The 18,885-nt window shown below is 46.8% G+C and overlaps 1 protein-coding gene across 6 annotated transcripts; it reads left to right on the forward strand.

Annotated features, from left to right (window-relative positions):
- Positions 1-3,238: 3,238 nt before the first annotated feature.
- prkacaa (protein kinase, cAMP-dependent, catalytic, alpha, genome duplicate a) lies at positions 3,239-18,703 on the forward strand. Of its 6 annotated transcripts, XM_077010095.1 has the most exons (11): positions 3,240-3,907; positions 7,790-8,444; positions 10,374-10,435; positions 10,877-11,005; positions 13,207-13,305; positions 13,771-13,853; positions 13,989-14,115; positions 15,148-15,243; positions 15,338-15,460; positions 15,687-15,851; positions 15,988-18,703. In XM_077010095.1, the coding sequence occupies exons 4-11, from the start codon at positions 10,943-10,945 to the stop codon at positions 16,111-16,113; spliced, it is 882 nt and encodes a 293-aa protein (XP_076866210.1). In that variant the 5' UTR covers positions 3,240-3,907; positions 7,790-8,444; positions 10,374-10,435; positions 10,877-10,942; the 3' UTR covers positions 16,114-18,703. The 6 variants fall into 6 exon arrangements, with proteins under 6 accessions (XP_076866206.1, XP_076866210.1, XP_076866205.1 ...); XM_077010091.1 differs by lacking the exon at positions 7,790-8,444 and having other exon boundaries at positions 3,239-3,907; XM_077010090.1 differs by lacking the exons at positions 3,240-3,907; positions 7,790-8,444 and adding an exon at positions 5,928-6,351.
- Positions 18,704-18,885: the final 182 nt, after the last annotated feature.

The raw sequence follows: 18,885 nt of genomic DNA on the forward strand, positions 1-18,885 counted from the left end.
GCTCTTCATGGTGTGGCCCCACGGTACATTTCTGAATTGATTAGTCCATATAATGCAAACAGGTCTCTTCGGTCTTCTAACAAACTACTGCTTAAAATTCCCACCTCACGTTAAAAACATAAGGGTGATAGGGCTTTCTCTGTTGCTGCCCCAACTTTGTGGAACTCTTTGCCCTATGAAATTAGATCAGTGTCTTCAATTGAGCAGTTTAAATTGTGCCTTAAGACCTATCTTTTTTCACTTGCTCATGACTGCAAGTGATACGTCAATCAGTTCAATAATGTGGTTTATGGTCTATGGCCTTCTTAGTGATTTATCTTATATTTTTTATTAGATTTTATTGTAGGTTCAATTTTATGTATGTATATGTGTGTGTATGTATATATGTATGTATATACGGTATGTACATATATGTATGTGTATATGTGTGTATATGTGTGTGTATGTATGTGTATGGATATGTATATATATATGTATGTATATGGGTGTGTGTATGGATACTGTGTATACTTTTTTAATCTGTTGTACAGCACTTTTGGTTAGCCTTGGCTATTTTAAAATGTGCTTCATAAATAAATTGAATTGAATTGAATTGAATAAATTGTGCAGATGTTTGAGTTCTTGGACAAGAAGAATTATGGTAAACAGACTGCGGTTAAAGATAAAAAAAATTGTTCCTGGATGCTATGGGCATTTCCGATAGCCAATGAACACTGCCATTGGCTGTTCTGCTAAACTTTAGTTGTTTACTGTGTGAACTGAATAGTCCTGCTAATTGGTTCTCATGAATAATCTGAACACCTCTTCCAAATTTCCAACCTCTTCCAAGTTTTGTAGCAAGTTAAAATTGAAAAGAACTTTATTCATTATTATTGCTTTCTGGAGTTGACCAGAGGATTTCCCCTTCTGAGCCTTTTTTCCCCTCAAGATTTCTTTCATATTTTTCATTTATATTTTGGCCATTTGGCAGATGTTGTTAACCAGCATGATGTACAAAATTGCTTTATTATGTCCTCGTAGAATGCATCTTAACCAGTGCAGTAGGTTATAGCTGAACTAGAATACTGTTTAAATATACTAATCAATGGTGATACCTAATAAGGCAATAACTGCAAAAACAAAAAATATTTTAAAATGCGTGTTTCAGAGAATGACAACTGGTTGTCCAAAGTTATGCTCTGGCTACAAGCAGGTGTAGATGGTTGCACCAGGGAATGGGAGATACTGGGATGTACATAAGTTTAGAGCTTCAAGTTGTGGGCTTTCGTCTGTGATACAAAGTGATGCAATAAAGCATGCTGAGATATTCCTGGAAACCTGAGCATCAGACGGTGAAGAAAGGAAATTATTTGGGTGTTGCGAGCATAACTGTGATAGGAGAAGCCTTAAGAAGATATAATGTTACCAAGAGAGCAAGTATATAAGGAGAAGAGGGCCAAGCACTGAGCCCTGGGGGACTCCGTTGGAGCATCTACTTGGATTGGATGTGGATCCTCTTTACGTTACCTGACAGGACTGGCCATTCCATGCAGAGCCGTTCATACCGTGAAGGGAGAAATGTTCTCGAGGCATTTTCTCAAGTCCAAGCCACTGGACTTGGATTCTCTACATATGTGATTTCAGTTGTTGTTGTTTTAAATCTGCTTTGTGAAAATCATCAAACAATTTTGTGAGGGTATTTCATTGCAATGCACTTGTGCAGAGAAGGGTTAAGGGTTTAGTACCTGAGAGATGAAGGGATGCGGGTTTAGTACCTGAATGGGATGTGGGTTTAGTACCTGAGAGATGAAGAGATGTGGGTTTAGTACCTGAGAGGGATGTGGGTTTAGAGCCTGAGAGATGAAGAGATGTGGGTTTAGTATCTGAGAGATGAAGGGATGCTGGTTTAGGACCTAAGAGGGATGTGGGTTTAGTACATGAGAGATGAAGGGATGCTGGTTTAGTACCTGAGAGGGATGTGGGTTTAGTACCTGAGAGATGAAGAGATGTGGGTTTAGTACCTGAGAGATGAAGGGATGTGGGTTTAGTACCTGAGAGATGAAGAGATGTGGGTTTAGTACCTGAGAGGGATGTGGGTTTAGTACCTGAGAGATGAAGAGATGTGGGTTTAGTACCTGAGAGATGAAGGGATGTGGGTTTAGTACCTGAGAGATGAAGAGATGTGGGTTTAGTACCTGAGAGGGATGTGGGTTTAGTGCCTGAGAGATGAAGAGATGTGGGTTTAGTACCTGAGAGGGATGTGGGTTTAGTGCCTGAGAGATGAAGAGTGTAAATATGGTTGTGCTTCTTTCCCGTCGTCTTCATTCATAAAAACACCAGTGTTGCATTATGCAGGAGCTCACCTCCTTTGCCATTTTTGGAGCGAGGGTCCTGCTTGCTTGCTGTTGCTAGGCAACATGAATTATTGCTGCATCTATGACAAGACCTCAAAGTGTTGCTGGTTTAATCAAATTTTTTGTTGTTGTTTCATTTGATCTCATTATCTGTTCTTACATCAATGCTTTCATCTCAGTTTTTTTTGCTTAACTAGTCTAATACGGTTTGCTATATTTCAAAACGTTTCGTTATTAAACATAGTTAACTGGGGTAATTATTAATCGTTTTAATGCATTTTTATGAAACTCAGTGCAAGCAACTAAAGGATAACATGATCTAAACTAAACTACCTCCCCCTTTTCGTTGAAAGCTGTTTGTCTTGCGGTCAAACGTAATAATGCATCTTCCACGTCTACCTAAGCAAATAATGCATCTTGTATTTCAACCAGTCACACGACCTCACTATTGCAGCATTGGACAACACATCACGTTTTAATATTCGAGACGTAGGGTGTCCGCGTGCCGCAAATTCTGACCAACTTTCTAAAAATAGGTTGCCTTGACGTCACGCAACCAATCACGGATTAGTCTAGTGGGAGGGGTCTGCAAGGCCATTCGGTTCACTAAATCTCTGAGAGTCATCTGCTATCACAGATAAAACAATTTCTGCGTTTGATAGCTAATATATATATCACAAACAGAAAAACAAGCCCTAGAATTAAAAAAACTTGTTATAGTAAACGAAAATGAAAATATGTGACGTTATTTGTCAGTTCGTGGGGGAGGAATACAATCGTGCAGACAGATTTCAGTTGACAAATCACAACGCCACTTGCACTGAACGTTTAGCTGCGCGTCCAATCGTCGGCGACCTTTAACGTCACGTCACACACGGCGTGACCAATAGCAAACGTCGAGAGGTGGATCCGCACGAAGCAGGAGTTCCCACTAGCTGTGGATGGAGGATTAATGGTGGGGCTTTGACTGTCGAATTATGCCAACAAGATAGTACAGCTACAAGACCGAATCGGCGCGTTAACCTAGAACATTTTACGGCCACGGAACAGACGATATTTAAGAAAGCGATCGGCTTATTGGTCGCATTTGCACAACGGAGGCAGGAAATAAGGCTTGTGTCGCGCCGAAGGCCTTGGTGAGAGCTGGCGGATCGAGAAAAGGAAGAGAGAGAGTTAGCTAGCTGGCTAGCAGCGCGCGCGAGGCTAACACAGATCCCCTCAGAAACCGTCTGCGTCGCGAGCTAGCGAGCGCGCGCTGTTTGGCTAGCTAGCGCTCGTCCGCTAGCCGGCTAGCTAGCCACCACAGCCTGTTAGCCGACCCCCCCTTCACCCCCCCCCCCGGCTGGCTCGTTTCATAGCTCCGTCGTTAAATCGGGAGAAGACGGTCTCTGGCACTCGGCGAGTCGACTAGTTATGGTTATAAATAGCTAGCTAGCGCGGCGGAATCGTATGCTCACTCGGGGACGGGATCTGAAGACCGCTGTGAGACGCTGAATCGAGGGATCTCCTGCCTGGGCCTGCAATCATGGGCAACGCGCCCACCGCCAAGAACAAGGGCAACGAGATGGAGAGCGGTGAGTGTGTTCCCGGGGGTTGGGACCGGGGATTAGGTAGTCAGCAGAAATGAAATGATGAGAATACAGGAGAGATGATTGAGATTATGAGATTGAGATTATGGTTCGGTTTGATAGCGCTGGAGGGGAAGGTAGAGGGGAAGGGCCTGATGATGTAGCGCAGATGGTTCACCTCCTTCAACACAACAGCACTTCTCGAGTGAATGGCCCCACCGTGGGTACTTTTCTTGATGGGCTTCTTGAAAACTTTGTATATATAAAAAAAAAAGTTTTGGATTTTGAGAAAATTGCAACAAAAACTTTTGGTGATTTTGGATGTTTTGTGGCTTTGGGTGCGAAGGTTTCCCACGACGGCTGATTTTTATTGAAGTCTGGACAAGATGATTTATGGGGCCTGGTCATCTTGAGCAGAAACTCTTGGTTTGTGTGAGAATGACTTCTTTGAGGTTCCTCACACTGAGTGCTGTTTATTGTTGAGAAACGTTTTTAGAAAGGACGTTATTTGTATATTATGTTAGTATGGGTCACTTGGCATTAGAAACGCTCTGATATGAGGAACCTTAAGTCTCAGAGACGTTGCTGAAAACTGGTGTGAATGAAGTAGAACTAAGCAGTTATTTCTTAGCTGTCTGGGGTTTAACTAATATTAAGGGCAAATGTTGACGTTCACTTTTCTTTATTTAGCTGTTTTGTGGCTTGGTGAGCAGGACTGTAAGGCCATATGGGAGAAGTGCTGTTGAGTCACATGGTGGCCTGTGTGGTTATAATGCAACAGGTTGAGAGTTCAGTCCCAATTTTGGACAGATCTTCATTGGTGCAGTAATCCTGCACCTTTTTGTTTGTCAGTACGTGAGGTTGCTGTGGACAAAAGGGAGTTGACTCATAGCAAATAGTATAATTTCTGCACAATGAGTGTAGGCTCATTTACTGTGAAGTTAAGATATTCCTGCTATTTCTAGGTAGTTCAGTGGAGTATTCAGAGTTGAAGTAAATATTACATTGCTCATAGAAGACAATTAGAAGTTTTTAATTTAATTATTGAAACTGGATTCATAATTTCTTTTCTAACTTCACAACACTCCACACTTGGGAGAAAGGTGAGCCCTGCATATGTTTGAGATTTAAGTTGAGGAAACCTGAAGCATAAACAGAACCTTCATATAGGAGGGCCTGATGTGTTGGTGGTGGGCGTGGGAGGGGACTGCTCTGGGCTTGGAGGGTGGGGTTGGTTGTTGGGCTGGGGGTGGGAGTTGTGAGTTGTGGAGGCGGGGTCATGTGACGAGGCTTGGGTGTGTGAGTTTTTTGTGGGTTCTTTTGTTGTTGTTGTTGTTCCCCGGGCTAGTGTGTGACGGCGTGGAGTCTGTTGAACGTCATGTGATGGCGAGAGTTCAAGACAAGACCACTTTGTTTTCACCCTGCTGATGCAGCGCTGCAGGCTGACATGCTGCCTTCCCCTCTAGCCTCTCTTTGTTTTTGTTTGTTTGTTGTTTTATAAACCCCCCCAAAAGGTCGAAGGGTGATTTTTCATCCGTGTGGCCTGAATGTCTCCAACTTTCTTGCCAGCGAGATTAAAAAGGTGGGAATTTGAGCGGAACTCGTTGTTCTCTGTGGTGTTTAATAGACTGTAACGTCTACTGAACAACTCGAATGGCTGGAGAAATAAACAAACCTGAAGTGGCTGGCTGTTCCCGCGTGTCCCCTCCCCGAGTCCCGGCTGTGTGGCGGGGCAGGTATGTGTGAAGGGAGCCCATGTTGCCCTGCCGGTGATTGGACCCATGTGTGAAGAGCAGCTGTCTATTGACACGTGACCCAATGTCATTTGAGCGAGGCTGACCGATTCGCTTGTTCCCGCGATGTTAACGTGAGAGAGAAGGATGCACGTGTAACTGTGCACTGTCACAGCCTCTGTTTAGGTTGGGGGGAGGGGGGGTGGGGTGTTTCCGCTCATGGTGTCCCTCACGTCCTCGTCATGGGTGGGACGCCCTGATCCCTAGAGACAGGTGCAGAGACTGCACTTGGAGTCGCAGTTCCCATGTAAGGGTCACTTCTTCTGCAGGCGCAGCTAGAGAGGACAACATGGCTGCCCCCTAGCTAGCTAGAGAGAGAGAGAGAGAGCGGCGAGTTGGGTTCACAGTAAAGCTTGAGGAAGTCTCTGGCCACAGGAAGAGCTGGGGGGGGCAGGATATGCAGGGGCTTGGCCATACGACCTACACTGGGATCCCGCACACACACATGCTGGAGTCAGGACCGTGTGGAGCCTCGTGCAAGAGGAGTTCCCGGCAGTTGAAGCCCCGGGGTGGGATCAGCGTTTAGCGCGAGCATGTCCATGTTGCAGAGGCTGGCCGGCAGGCTGCTCCAGCAGGTGGGTCCCTGCCTCGGGGACACGGGCAACGGGCAGGGCCTTCAGCACCGACTCCAGGATCAGCCAGAGGCCTTTGTTTCTAGTAAGTGGCTGAGTTTGTGCAGGCGGAGCCTGGCGTTGGGGAACGGGGTGAAGCAGCAGGTACGATCATCTCTAGTTCTCTAGGACTTGCAAGACTGGTCAAAGTTGGCCAATCAGTTTTCTTTAGCAGCAAATTGGACATTATCTTTGTCCTTTTAAAAATGTCTTGATAAGGAAAGACATTGTTCTCGTGCTGGAGAGATCAGGTAACAGCTACTGCTGCTGGTGCCATTTTAGGTATCGTGATTGTATTAGGTAATGTTTAATATACTTTGCTGTGGAAGCTCGGTGGACTAATGCGAGTCTGGTAATGCGTGCACACACACACACACAAAGCCCTTTTTATTCACCCCCTAATGTTTGCTGTGTTGCCTGGCGTTGAGCGCGTCACACAGGAGTTCCAGTGAGGCTCTGTCTCCGTCTCCACGGAGACCTTTCGACGGCTCCTGCTTCGTGAGCACCGGGCGCTCTTCTGCTTTGGTCTGCCAGGCGCGCGGGACGGCGTGGAGCCCAGAGCGGCACAGCGTACTGTTTATCAGCTGTTTTCATGATGTTGACCTCTGCAAAATCAGCACTGCAGATGGCTGCAATATGTCAGTTAGCTCTCTGGTTTTATTTATTTATATCGGTTTTGTTAGTCTTGAACAAACGTTTCAGACATACTCTGTTTGTTTCTTGCAATCGCAGCGTTCGGAATATTCAACAAACACAAGACTTTGGTCAAAATAATCGGGGCCTGTTTTGACAGTCAAGGATTCACATGCGTGTTTAGAAAATATTCCAGATTAGAAGTGACCTCAAACTGTGCTCGTTGAGATCTGTTCCCTTCTCCTGGAGATCCACCGTCTTTCCCCCGACGTGGACTCCTGCTCTTTGAGTTCGGAGCTGCGGCCTGTAGCCCGACGTCTGGTCCTTGTGCGGTCCGCTTACCCAACGTGCTTTGTGGGCACGTTCCAGAGGTCACGCCCGTCCCTGCTTGCGAGCGTTTGGTCTGTGATTTGACACACTGTTGAGGCGGGGCTCTGGCCGTGTCTATAAATATCCCTTTACGCTACAGTTCACCATTATGTTGGCTTGCGTAATGGTGACTGTTTTATTGTCTGCCTGCCCTTCGCTTCCTGAACGCTCCTCAAAGAGGTCGCGCTCCTCCAGACCACGCCAGCGTTTGTTTTGCGCTGCTCTCTGCCAAGCGTGCTAACATGCAGCCAGATAGCATCGACACAGGGCTACAGGTATAAAAGCACCGTTGCCTGGGGCTCATTACTCTGCAAATAAGGGCTGCTTTTGATGTGTGTGTGTGTGTGTGTGTGTGTGCGTATGTGTGTGTGCACGGGTGCATGCTGGCGCTGGGATACATTCGTTCTCCGTGCAGCCCTGGACGACTCGTGTGTGTGTGTGTGTGTGTGTGTGTGTGTGTGTGTGTGTGTGTGTGTGTGCAGGCTCGTAGACCCAGGGGCCGCTGCCGCCCTCCCCCAGGTGCTTAGGCGGGTCGCCTGGACCGCTGTGTGTCCGGAGCAGAGAGGGACCAGCACTGTTTATCACCTCCGGGACTCGCTGGAAACCATCTCCACTGTTGTGGTCTGGCTCCTCCCCCTGCTGACCAGGCCTTGGTCATGATCAATAGTGTGTGTGTGTGTGCGAGCTCATGTTTGCTTTCTGCTTTGTGTATCCTACATTTACGGCGGCCGTGTGAGCAGAATAAATATTGATACAAACGGAACATGGGTCCAGTTGATGGGGTCGGGTAACATCTGTACAGACCTGCGTTGAAGAGCAAGGAAGAGACGTTTTAGTTCACTCCGCAGAGAGAGACGGAGGGGCAGCTGGAACCGAGAGAGGGAAAACCAGACCCGGAGTCTGGATGGAGATCGGACCAGCCGTGAGGCTGCGAGGAGGAGGAGGAGGAGGAAGAGGGTGACAGGCGGTGCTGATGTGCGACCGCCAGATCTGCGGGAGACGTAAAGGGACACGGGAGCGCCCGGACACTCCCACGCTCCCCGTGGACGTGAGGGGGGGAGGGAGGACCCACCGTGGGAGTCTGACACTTCCCTCTGGTAGCCATGGCTGCAGGTTGAAAGAGAGGCCAGCTTAAAGGCAAGCAGTACTCTCCTAATGGGCTGGAGACCCACTGGAGCTAGTGCTAGAAGTGTGTGTGTGTGTGTGTGTGTGTGTGTGTGTGTGTGTGAGATATGAATTTGATGATTTAAACATCTACTTTTTAGTATATATGCTGCTTCCTCCTCTTATTAATTCAGAAGCACTTTGCCTGCACAGCTGATGAAGTACCTCTCAAATATCCTGTTTCTCAGGAAACTTTGTACTTTACTACAATTTATATATATATATGTATATATATATGTATATATATATATAAATTATATACATGTGGTTATACATTTATGTAGAGAATGCGAAGATACTTTAGTAAAAGATGTAGGTGAGGAGTATAGGTTATAGTAAACCAGTGTGATTCAGCAGTTTCAGGTGGTGTTTTTGAGTTTAGGAGCAGCTCTGAGCTGTGAAGTTTTGTGTGCTCTCTCCTCAACATGCTGGATAAACGTTGATCGTGTTGTCTCTCCCTCCTGCTGCAAGAGTTCTGTCATCCTTATCTGAATGGAACAGAGATGAGAATTCAGCCCTGTGTGTGTGTGTGTGTTTGTGTGTGTGTGTGCTTCTAATGGAGGAAGGGGCGTGGCTCTTCCAGCGGACCACAGGGGAAACTTTGGCGATCGTGTGAACTGACACGCTCAATTCCACTCGCTGTCCCCTCCAGCCCTGCCTGCTCTCCGACGAGGCCCCTCCCCTCTGGCAGTAAGGACACGCCCATGCCGGTATCTGCCATCCAGTGCTAAGGGGCTGGGCTCCCTTTAGGCCTGCAGTCCTGGCGCTGCGCGCTGGAGAGTTTGTAGCTCCTCCCAGGGGGTCGTGACACGCAGGACCCTGGGGTGGGGGGGTAGAGGGGGCAGTACATTCAGAGTTCCCACACAGTCGTTAGTCTAATAACGATAAGTAGGCATGTGTGTAGCTTTGTATGCAGTGACTCAGTTGCAAAAGGGTGCGTGTTAGTAGGCGTCTCTGGGGGTGTGTGTGTGTGTGTGTGTGTTTTTAAAAGGTGGGCACGCCCAGTTCCTGATGAAGTACTAATTCAGAGTTCAGTAGTTCTCAGTGCTGATGCACTGCTGTGCAGACAGACGCGCGTCCCCGTAGTGCCAGATGCTGTTGCGACCGCGACGAGAGCAGACTGAACTCAACAGGAAGTGTCTGGTAACTGCTGTCGAATTGCTTTGAGCAGCAGAGGAAGTGAGAGGGAGCGTGAGATGGGCTTCACGTACCCGCCAGAACCAAACGAGGAAGTGGTCTCTCCTCGCTCCGCACGAACCAGCTAGCGCTCCGATTCCTCGTCGTTGGGGCCTGCTCAGAACATCGAGTCCCACAGTCCACCTAGAAACGACGCAGAGTTCTCCTCCAATGAACGCTGCGGACGATTGGTTCTCACTCTTCACTTGGCCCGTCCAATCGTTTGGCAGCTTGCTGAGGTGTGCATCATATGAGGATGGAGGGAAAAGCATTGGCTGGTAGGACTGTGGAAAGGCAGAGTTCTTGTTTACTTATTTGAAAGTAAATGCCTAGTGTGGTGAAGTAAATAAGTAGAATAATTTTGCAATGCACATAAGATTAATTAGTGCGTAATCTGCCCTTTGTGCTGTTGAGGAGCTCTGTGTGTGTGTTGGGTAATCTTTTAGAATTTGTGGAATCTGACAAAGAAAGGGTGTGACAACTGTCTTTCTGTGGTGTGCACGGAGGACGTGTCTTTGGTGTGGTCCAACTGAGTTGTGCCACTTGTTCTCAGGCCTGTATACCTGACAGGTGTATGTTACAGCAAAAACTATCCAGGAGACCCCAAAGTCCAGAACGCACATGGATTGTACTGGTCGTATCTAAACATTGATTGTAGGAGGCTTATCTGGCTGGTGACTGTTGACACACTCGTCGATGAAACTTTGCTGTTTTTCTCTTTTATAGTGAAGGAGTTTCTTGCTAAGGCCAAAGAAGATTTCCTCAAGAAATGGGAGAACCCTGCCCAGGTAATCTTGGCCCTGCAAACAGATGAGCAAATGTACACGTCTCGTATTAAAGGTGTGTGCTTGGGTGTGTGCGCACACCGCGTTTGATGCGCTCACCATGTGTCGGACGTAGAGTGTGATGACGCGCCTTCTCTCTGGAGACAGGGGTTCATAACTGATTGTCCGTTCTTAATTGTAAGACGCTTTAACTCTGCAAGTTACTCTGAAGCGGACCGTCTGCTAAATGCCCTAAATGTAAACGGCATTAAAACATTTTAAGTCGTCTCTTCCAATAATCGGTTCATATCTACACTACGCATCAGTGGAGGCCTATTGTCTGCTGCGTATGGATTTCCAATATGTTATCGATATGTGCTGAGATCAACGTGTGTGTGTGTGTGTGTGTGTGTGTGTGTGTGTGTGTGTTGGTGTTGTGTTTGAACTTCGCCCCTGATGCTCCAGAACACGGCGTCCCTGGACCAGTTCGACAGGCTGAAGACGCTGGGCACGGGCTCGTTCGGTCGCGTCATGCTTGTCAAGCACCGGGAAACGGGCCTGCACTACGCCATGAAGATCCTCGACAAACAGAAGGTGAGCAGCAGCGCTGTAGCAGGACGGGATGGTCAGCAGGGCGGTGCTGCCTGGAGCCGAGAGGGTCGTTTGTGTGATTGGTTGTTTCTTGTGGCTCCGTGGCTGTTTTGGTTGTAAGGGATTGGCTCTTTGTTGGGTGCGACTGGCTGTAGAGGGTTTAAAGCCTGGTTTATACTTGACGTGGCGCAAGGGTCTGTGACGTAATCGCGGTGGCTCGTGCACCTCTCGAATTTTGTAACTTCGCGTTGCATTTACATGCTGCGTAAAGTCTCACGTAATTTTGTAATTACGTAACGCGAGACTTCACCACGACTTAGAATCGATTTTGGGACATTTAAAATCGATTCTGAATCGTAGTAAATGAGAATCGATTTTTGATATATGAATCGGATTTTTTTGGCACACCTCTAGTCCCAAAATCGATTGCAAGTCCTGGTGAAGTCTCGCGTTACGTAATTACAAAATAACGCAAGACTTTACGCAACAGGTTCTGGGACACACTCATGCGCGGAAAAGTTTCAAAACAGATGGAGGAAAGATATTCAACCTGTCCCGTCTTCGTTTAAGGCAAAAATATGGGTTAATTTTGGTTTTTACCGAATGCCAGGGAAAACCGAACTTGACACAATGTAGCTTGTGTGCAAGGCTTGTGTGAGCACAGAAACGTACACACCGCGTGAAATAATATAGAGAAGGGTGGACCCAAGTGCCGGCTTGCAAGAGCAAGACGTTTGACACTTGTCAAATGTATTAGCGAGAGAGAAATGCGCACAGCGACCCAGAACGAACAAACAAAACAACGCGGAAGACTCAACGCGCAAAAGAATAGAAACCAAAACCATGAGGGCACGGAGTAAATAGAAACAGAAATAATATATAGAAAAAATAGAATAATAATAGAAAAAAAAAACACTGAAAATACAACGCGTGGAAAATAACACTCAACTGTAGAGAGGCGGGAGAAAGAAACAAAACAACCGTAACTAAAAAACAGCGGGGATATATGCAACGCGACCAAGTACGAAAGGGAAGTAACTGGCAGCAGGCAATGCCGCAGCAAAATAAAACCATTCCCAAAAAATAAAGGAAAAATGGATAGGAAGAAATACAGGATTGGGAAAACTTGAGCTGCCTCTAGCAACGGATGGGGGAACAGCATCCGAGCCAGCCCTGACAGCTTGCAAAGTGAAGCTCAAGAATTTTGGTAACACAACAAAAAGCATTTTACTTTACCAAAGCACTTTATTTTTGTTAATTAAATGTGAGACACTTTATTTTCTGTATTTGTCATTCTGTCTTGCAAAGCAGACTGTAGTAGATCATGCAGATTTTATAGACCGAAGCAGAAATTTTTATAAATCAATTGTTTTTTTAATCGAAAATAGTTTTGAATCGAAAATCGATTTTGAATCGAATCGTGGCCCCCAAAATCGGAATCGAATCGAATCGTGAGATAGTAAACGATTCCCACCCCTAGTTCATACACCTTAACAAGGTGGAATTCAAGCACTTGTATGTCACTTTCAAGGTCCATTTCAATATTAAAATTTTTTTGCTTAAGTTAAATATTTATACATTTATACAAAATGATTGGAAATGATTCGTTTTTTATCACATTATTTAATGGTTGTTTATTTTCAAAACGCCCAATCTTAATGTCTTCACGTTCTCATGTTTCGTCCTGGAATAACAAGAGGCTCGTATTTGTTAACGTAATACAAGAGAACTGTTCAGTCAGACAGATATTTGTTGTGAAACCAAGTAGTTACAATTTCAAGCATTATCAAGTACTTTATCCTAAATTCCAGCACTTTTCAAACCTGAAACACAAAGCAACATTAAAATTTGTCAGGTTCCCCTTTTTTTTCAGGTTTTTGATGGGTGTTTCTTTGTACTACCATATATCGTTTCGGACAACACTGCAAAAAATGTGACGCAGCAAGTATAAATGCTTCCGCCGTTTGTGGAGGTTCACGCGAGGTTTGCGGAGTTGCGCGCTACGGTCACTCGCGAAAGTATAAACCTAGCTTAAGGGAAAACCTAGCTTAAGGGACCGGCGGTTGGTTGGGTGGTTTAGCTTGTTTGCCGTGTGTGGAGTGTTGGGCTTGATTGTTGCAGCTGTTTGGATGGTTGTGGTGTTGTCACTGGGACGCTGTCTGTGTCCTTCAGTGTCACTGAGATGCTGTCCACTGTCCTTTCAGGTGGTCAAACTGAAACAAATAGAACACACACTGAATGAGAAACGCATCCTGCAGGCCGTCAGCTTCCCCTTCCTTGTGCGGTTGGAGCACTCCTTCAAGGTACTCTGTGTGTGTGTGTGTGTGTGTGTGTGTGTGTGTGTGTGTGTGTGTGTGTGTGTGTGGAGCACTCCTTCAAGGTACAGTGTGTGTGTGTGTGTGTGTGTGTGTGTGTGTGTGTGTGTGTGTGTGGAGCACTCCTTCAAGGTACAGTGTGTGTGTGTGTGTGTGGGTGGAGCACTCCTTCAAGGTACAGTGTGTGTGTGTGTGGGTGTAGCACTCCTTCAAGGTACAGTGTGTGTGTGGGTGGAGCACTCCTTCAAGGTACAGTGTGTGTGTGTGTGTGTGGGTGGAGCACTCCTTCAAGGTACAGTGTGTGTGTGTGGGTGGAGCACTCCTTCAAGGTACAGTGTGTGTGTGTGGGTGACAGTAGTGGAGACTGTAATACAATCAGTTATTGCTGTTTCAGTGATGTGCCACTGATCGGCCTGTGATGGTTGTGTGTAATTGTGTTTGTGTGAACTTCAGGACAACAGTAACCTGTACATGGTGATGGAGTATGTCCCAGGAGGAGAGATGTTCTCACACTTGAGAAGAATCGGCAGGTTCAGGTTAGACTCAACCAGACCAGCACAACCTATTGGAAATACTGCTGATCAATCAGTTTGTTTAAAGGAGTTCTCTCTCTCTCTCTCTCTCTCTCTCTCTCTCTGTCTCTGTCTCTGTCTCTCTGTCTCTGTGTGTAGTGAGCCCCATGCACGCTTCTATGCTGCCCAGATCGTGTTGACCTTTGAATACCTTCACTCACTTGACCTCATCTACCGTGATCTGAAGCCTGAGAACCTGCTAATAGACCAGCAGGGCTACATACAGGTAACAGCACATACAGGTAACAGCACATACAGGTAACAGCACATACAGGTAACAGCACATACAGGTAACAGCACATACAGGTAACAGCACATACAGGTAACAGCACATACAGGTAACAGCACATACAGGTAACAGCACATACCTGGCAGCTAAAGCAGACATTTGCATGCAGCTAAAGCAGACATTTGCATGTTTAAGGCCCAGAATGCATTTGGTCTGTTCTCAGGTCAGTCTTGCTCTGCCCTGCTCTGACTAGCCTGATTCAGCACCTGAGTTAATCATCAGGGGGTTTAAACGTGTGTGTGTGGAAGCAGCCTAGTACTTTCTGCTGTGGGCCGAGCGTGAGAACCACCAGTGTATTGTTACACACAGGAAATGGCCTTTTTTCTGATTATATAAATAATAGTATATATAATGATAGCATAAATGATGGTATATTTGAGCCTTTTTTAAACGATCTAGTTTTAATGTAATTTTTTTTATCCCTCTAGTATTTGACATTTTACTTCAATGAAATTAGACTAGTTTTTGACACAAACACGTTCGACCTGAAGCCAGAAGCCGTCTCAAAGCATCATAACTCTGGAGTGATCAGGTCACAGTTTCACGATGTTGGCTGCAGAATCCCAAAAATTACAAATTGGTTACAAATGCTCATTTACAAACGGAAAGCCAATAGAAAGAACTAGCATGATGCAAAACTACTGTAGGGTAATTTATTGTAATTACCTTTAGGTAAAGATAGAAGCAGAACTGAGGTGCAGTAGTTTTGCGCTAGCTTTTTGTCCACAGTAAAGACATTTGGCGTGTTCACAGGATTAACGCCCGGCTTTTGAGTTAGCGCCGCGCCCGGCTTTTGAGTTAGCGCCGCGCCCGGCTTTTGAGTTAGCGCCGCGCCCGGCTTTTGAGTTAGCGCCGCGCCCGGCTTTTGAGTTAGCGCCGCGCCCGGCTTTTGAGTTAGCGCCGCGCCCGGCTTTTGAGTTAGCGCCGCGCCCGGCTTTTGAGTTAACGCCGTGCCCCTCCTGCACACAGGTGACAGATTTTGGATTCGCCAAGCGTGTGAAGGGCCGGACCTGGACGCTGTGTGGCACGCCTGAGTACCTGGCTCCAGAGATCATCCTCAGCAAAGTGGGTACCGGCCAGCGCTGACGAGGGGGGGGGGGGGGGGTGGCAAGCTCTGTCTCACTCTCCCCATCTCACTGTAACCGTCTCGCTCTCGCAGGGCTACAACAAAGCAGTGGATTGGTGGGCCCTTGGGGTGCTGATTTACGAGATGGCTGCTGGTTACCCTCCGTTCTTCGCCGATCAGCCGATTCAGATCTACGAGAAGATCGTCTCGGGCAAGGTGAGTGAAAGGAGGAACATTGTACCGCTGTCAGTTCGGAAAACCCTTGGCAGTGTGTGTATAGGGCTTCAAAGACTTAAAAATCAGTAGTCAGCAAAACTACTGAGAAAAAAATGACGGGGACAGAAGAACCTTCATCTCTCCTCCGATCTGCTCATGGTTCTCCTGGCTGCCTCCTGCTCTCCCCTGACCTTTCTCCGGGTCTGCTCATCTCCTTCCCCTCCAGGTGCGATTCCCCTCCCACTTCAGCTCGGACCTGAAGGACCTACTACGCAACCTGTTGCAGGTGGACCTGACCAAGCGCTATGGCAACCTCAAGAACGGCGTCAGCGACATCAAGAATCACAAGTGGTTTGCCACCACCGACTGGATCGCCATCTACCAGAGGAAGGTCTGTGTCTGACCTGACCCGACCTTCGCAGGAAGTCTCGAGTCTAGAACTTTCAGAACATCAGTTTTAATAGTAATGTAGTGTTCTGACCAGCAGGGTAATGCCGTCTCTCTTTGTGGGTGGGTGTGTTCCTCAGGTGGAGGCCCCCTTCATTCCTAAGTGCAAAGGTCCAGGAGACACCAGCAACTTCGACGACTACGAGGAAGAGGAGATTCGCGTCTCCTTCACGGAAAAATGCGGAAAGGAGTTTGCGGAGTTCTAGACCCGGCCAGGAGCAGCGGCAGGGGCGAGAGCGTCGGAGTGACATCGAGGGTGGGGGAGGTCGGCAGAACCAGAGAGAGATCATAGACCGGACTCGGCTTGTATTCAGTAACAACATCAAAAAAAAAAAAAAAACAAAAAAAAAAAACAAAACAAAACAGTGATGTAGACTCCACACACACACACACACACACACACACACACACACACACAGGTGGAGAGAGAAGGCGGAAAAACACAAACAAAAACACCACCACATCCTAGGAGCGAAAGCCAACAGTGTTGCCTTTCCGTATCGTCCATCCTTTACTATTGTACCTATTCGTTTCTAGCTTCTCCTCGGTTTCGTAGCAGGGGTGCTCCAGGTGGAGCTGCCCCTCTGGAGGGCAGCGGGGCGTGAAGTGGCAGCCCTGGCGCTGTGCTGGGTTCTGGTCCTAGGTAGCCACTCTCCGGGCGAGCGCAGCAGCCGGGCGAGGCTTGGCTCCCTCCGTCGGGTGGTTCTTTTATTCTTTTTTTGGGTCGTTCCGAGTCGGACTAGCCCGCCCGCGCTAGTGGCGAATAAGTACGCCGTTGTAGTGAGGCGCTTTTCTTCAGTACCGAGCTTCACAACACCACACCCCCCCCCCCCCTCCCCCTGATCTCCCACCATTTTTAGGCCGCTGCAAAATTCCCACTGTTCACGCGGCGTTCGCACCTGCTGTAAGCGCCGTCGACCACAGGAGGCACTGTTGTATCGTTCCTCCTTTTCCATCTTTTTTTTTTCCCCTTTGTTTTTTAAAACCCGTACACTTTCCAGGTTAGTGCAAATGCTAGCACGCTTTGCTCACCAGCCCTCCGGTCCGCCCCACACGGCAGGGGCCCCTCCGGTCCGCCCCACACGGCAGGGCTAGATGATCGCTGGTGTACGACTGCCATCAGTGTGCTGTCACACTCCCCCCGTCTGCCGTGACACATCTGTGCGCTGTACAGTCAACCGCAGCTCATCACACACATTTTTTTTGTTCAGTGTTGTCTGGGCATTTGAAGCCTGAATGATTTTGGAGTTTTTTTTTTCCCACCCAAAAAAAAAAATCCTCTTTTTAAATCTCAGAATGGAGAAGAGAATGTGAAACAGTTTGTTCAACCACAACGCGCTTGGTAGTTGCATTGGAGCTTGTGGATTTGCTGACAGTCAAAAGTCCCAAAGTACAATTTGCTGGGGGGGTTTGCAGAAATGGTGCATGTTCTAATTTTGACCCCAACACAGTGGTGGACTGGGCTGCGGCTACAGTGGGTTCCTACTGCAGACGTGACCGTCATCACCATGCAGTGTAAGCAGTGAACTCGGAGACCTCTGTTCTCAGATTCTCACAGTGATCGGTAAAGGGGGCGGGGCCTTTAGTTAGTCAACACCTTTGACATTATATGCAGTTATTTTGTTTCTTTTTTTTCTATAAAGTGCCCAGATTTCTTCACTAGTCTCTTGTGCTTCAAATCATTTTTGTTTGTTTTTTTGCTGACTGCAGGACATTTTCGTCGATATTGATTGATCTGTATAAAGATAAGTAGGCAGCGATCCTGAACCCTGACCTTTTAATTTAAGGCCCGTAAGAAGCTAACGTTCCTTGACCAGGGAGCTATGACGGCACGGAGGAACATTTTGGAGATGTGGTCATTCTTGCTCGTTAACTCTGTAGCACGCAGGACAATCTAAACCCAAGTAACTCAGTCATCATCCTAGTGCCCCATCACGTGCAATAATACAGACCATTTGTGGTTATGATTTAGTTCATTTTAATTCCTTATGAAAACATGTATGAAAACAGATATCGACTTTAGCTGTCTGTGTGGTCACACAGCGGTCACCATTATGCTGTTTGGTAGGCATCACACAAACTGCCCCTACTAAATTGTGCATTTCAGTGATTTGTATGTGATGTGATGAGGATTTTTGTTTTTGTTTTTTTGTTTGTTTTTTGTTTTTTTTAATTATTTTTAATAGTGTTGTTTAGGTTTATTCACTTTCACAGAGTGTTCACAGAGTCCACAGTTGGTGCCAGCATAACTCGGATCTTTGGAACAACCGTTTGTACTTCTTTGGCTTAAAGGACGGATCTCTTTTCGACACCGAATGGCTGTCAAGGGCAAAGGATGCCATTTGAGCAGTACTTGGGGATGTGTTTTGCTTCTCTGCGTCTCACGCTGCGGGATGCAGCACTCACCGAGGCCAACAGTGTACATGGCCAAACCCCCGTCACACGGCCTTTACTTTGTTGGGGTGTACAATTTTGCGGTGGCCAGCTGTCATGAACTATGGGGTTGCTTAGAACTCTTCCTTTAATATGAAAGAAAAAAGAGTTCATTTCACTTTGCTGTTGAGTGCCACCTGTTGGCTTACATGAACCACCACGGATCTTACTGTATGTGGGTTTTTTTTTTTTTTTTTTTGTTTAGTTTTTTTAATACTCCAAAGCATGTGCTAAAATGGATGTCCAAACAGGGGAAACGGCGCCACCTCTTGGCTTTGTATATCTTGTGTGCTGGAAAAAAAAAACTGTTCTAGAAAAGCTTACTGAAATGCTTTTTTCCCCCTATTAAATTGACAGACTTGGGCTTGGCTGCAGTGCTATATTTTGACATGCGAGTTTGAGGAGGACTGTCTCCGATTAATATACTTCGTCAGAACATGTGCACCACTGGTTCATATCAGCTTTTCCTTGGTTTTGTTTGACTATTGCACAGGACCATAAGTGTAAAGCCTGTTGAAACAACAAGGGTAAGGTTTTGGCCTGTT

This window comes from Brachyhypopomus gauderio, chromosome 6 (assembly GCF_052324685.1).
Source record: "Brachyhypopomus gauderio isolate BG-103 chromosome 6, BGAUD_0.2, whole genome shotgun sequence".
NCBI lineage: Eukaryota > Metazoa > Chordata > Actinopteri > Gymnotiformes > Hypopomidae > Brachyhypopomus > Brachyhypopomus gauderio.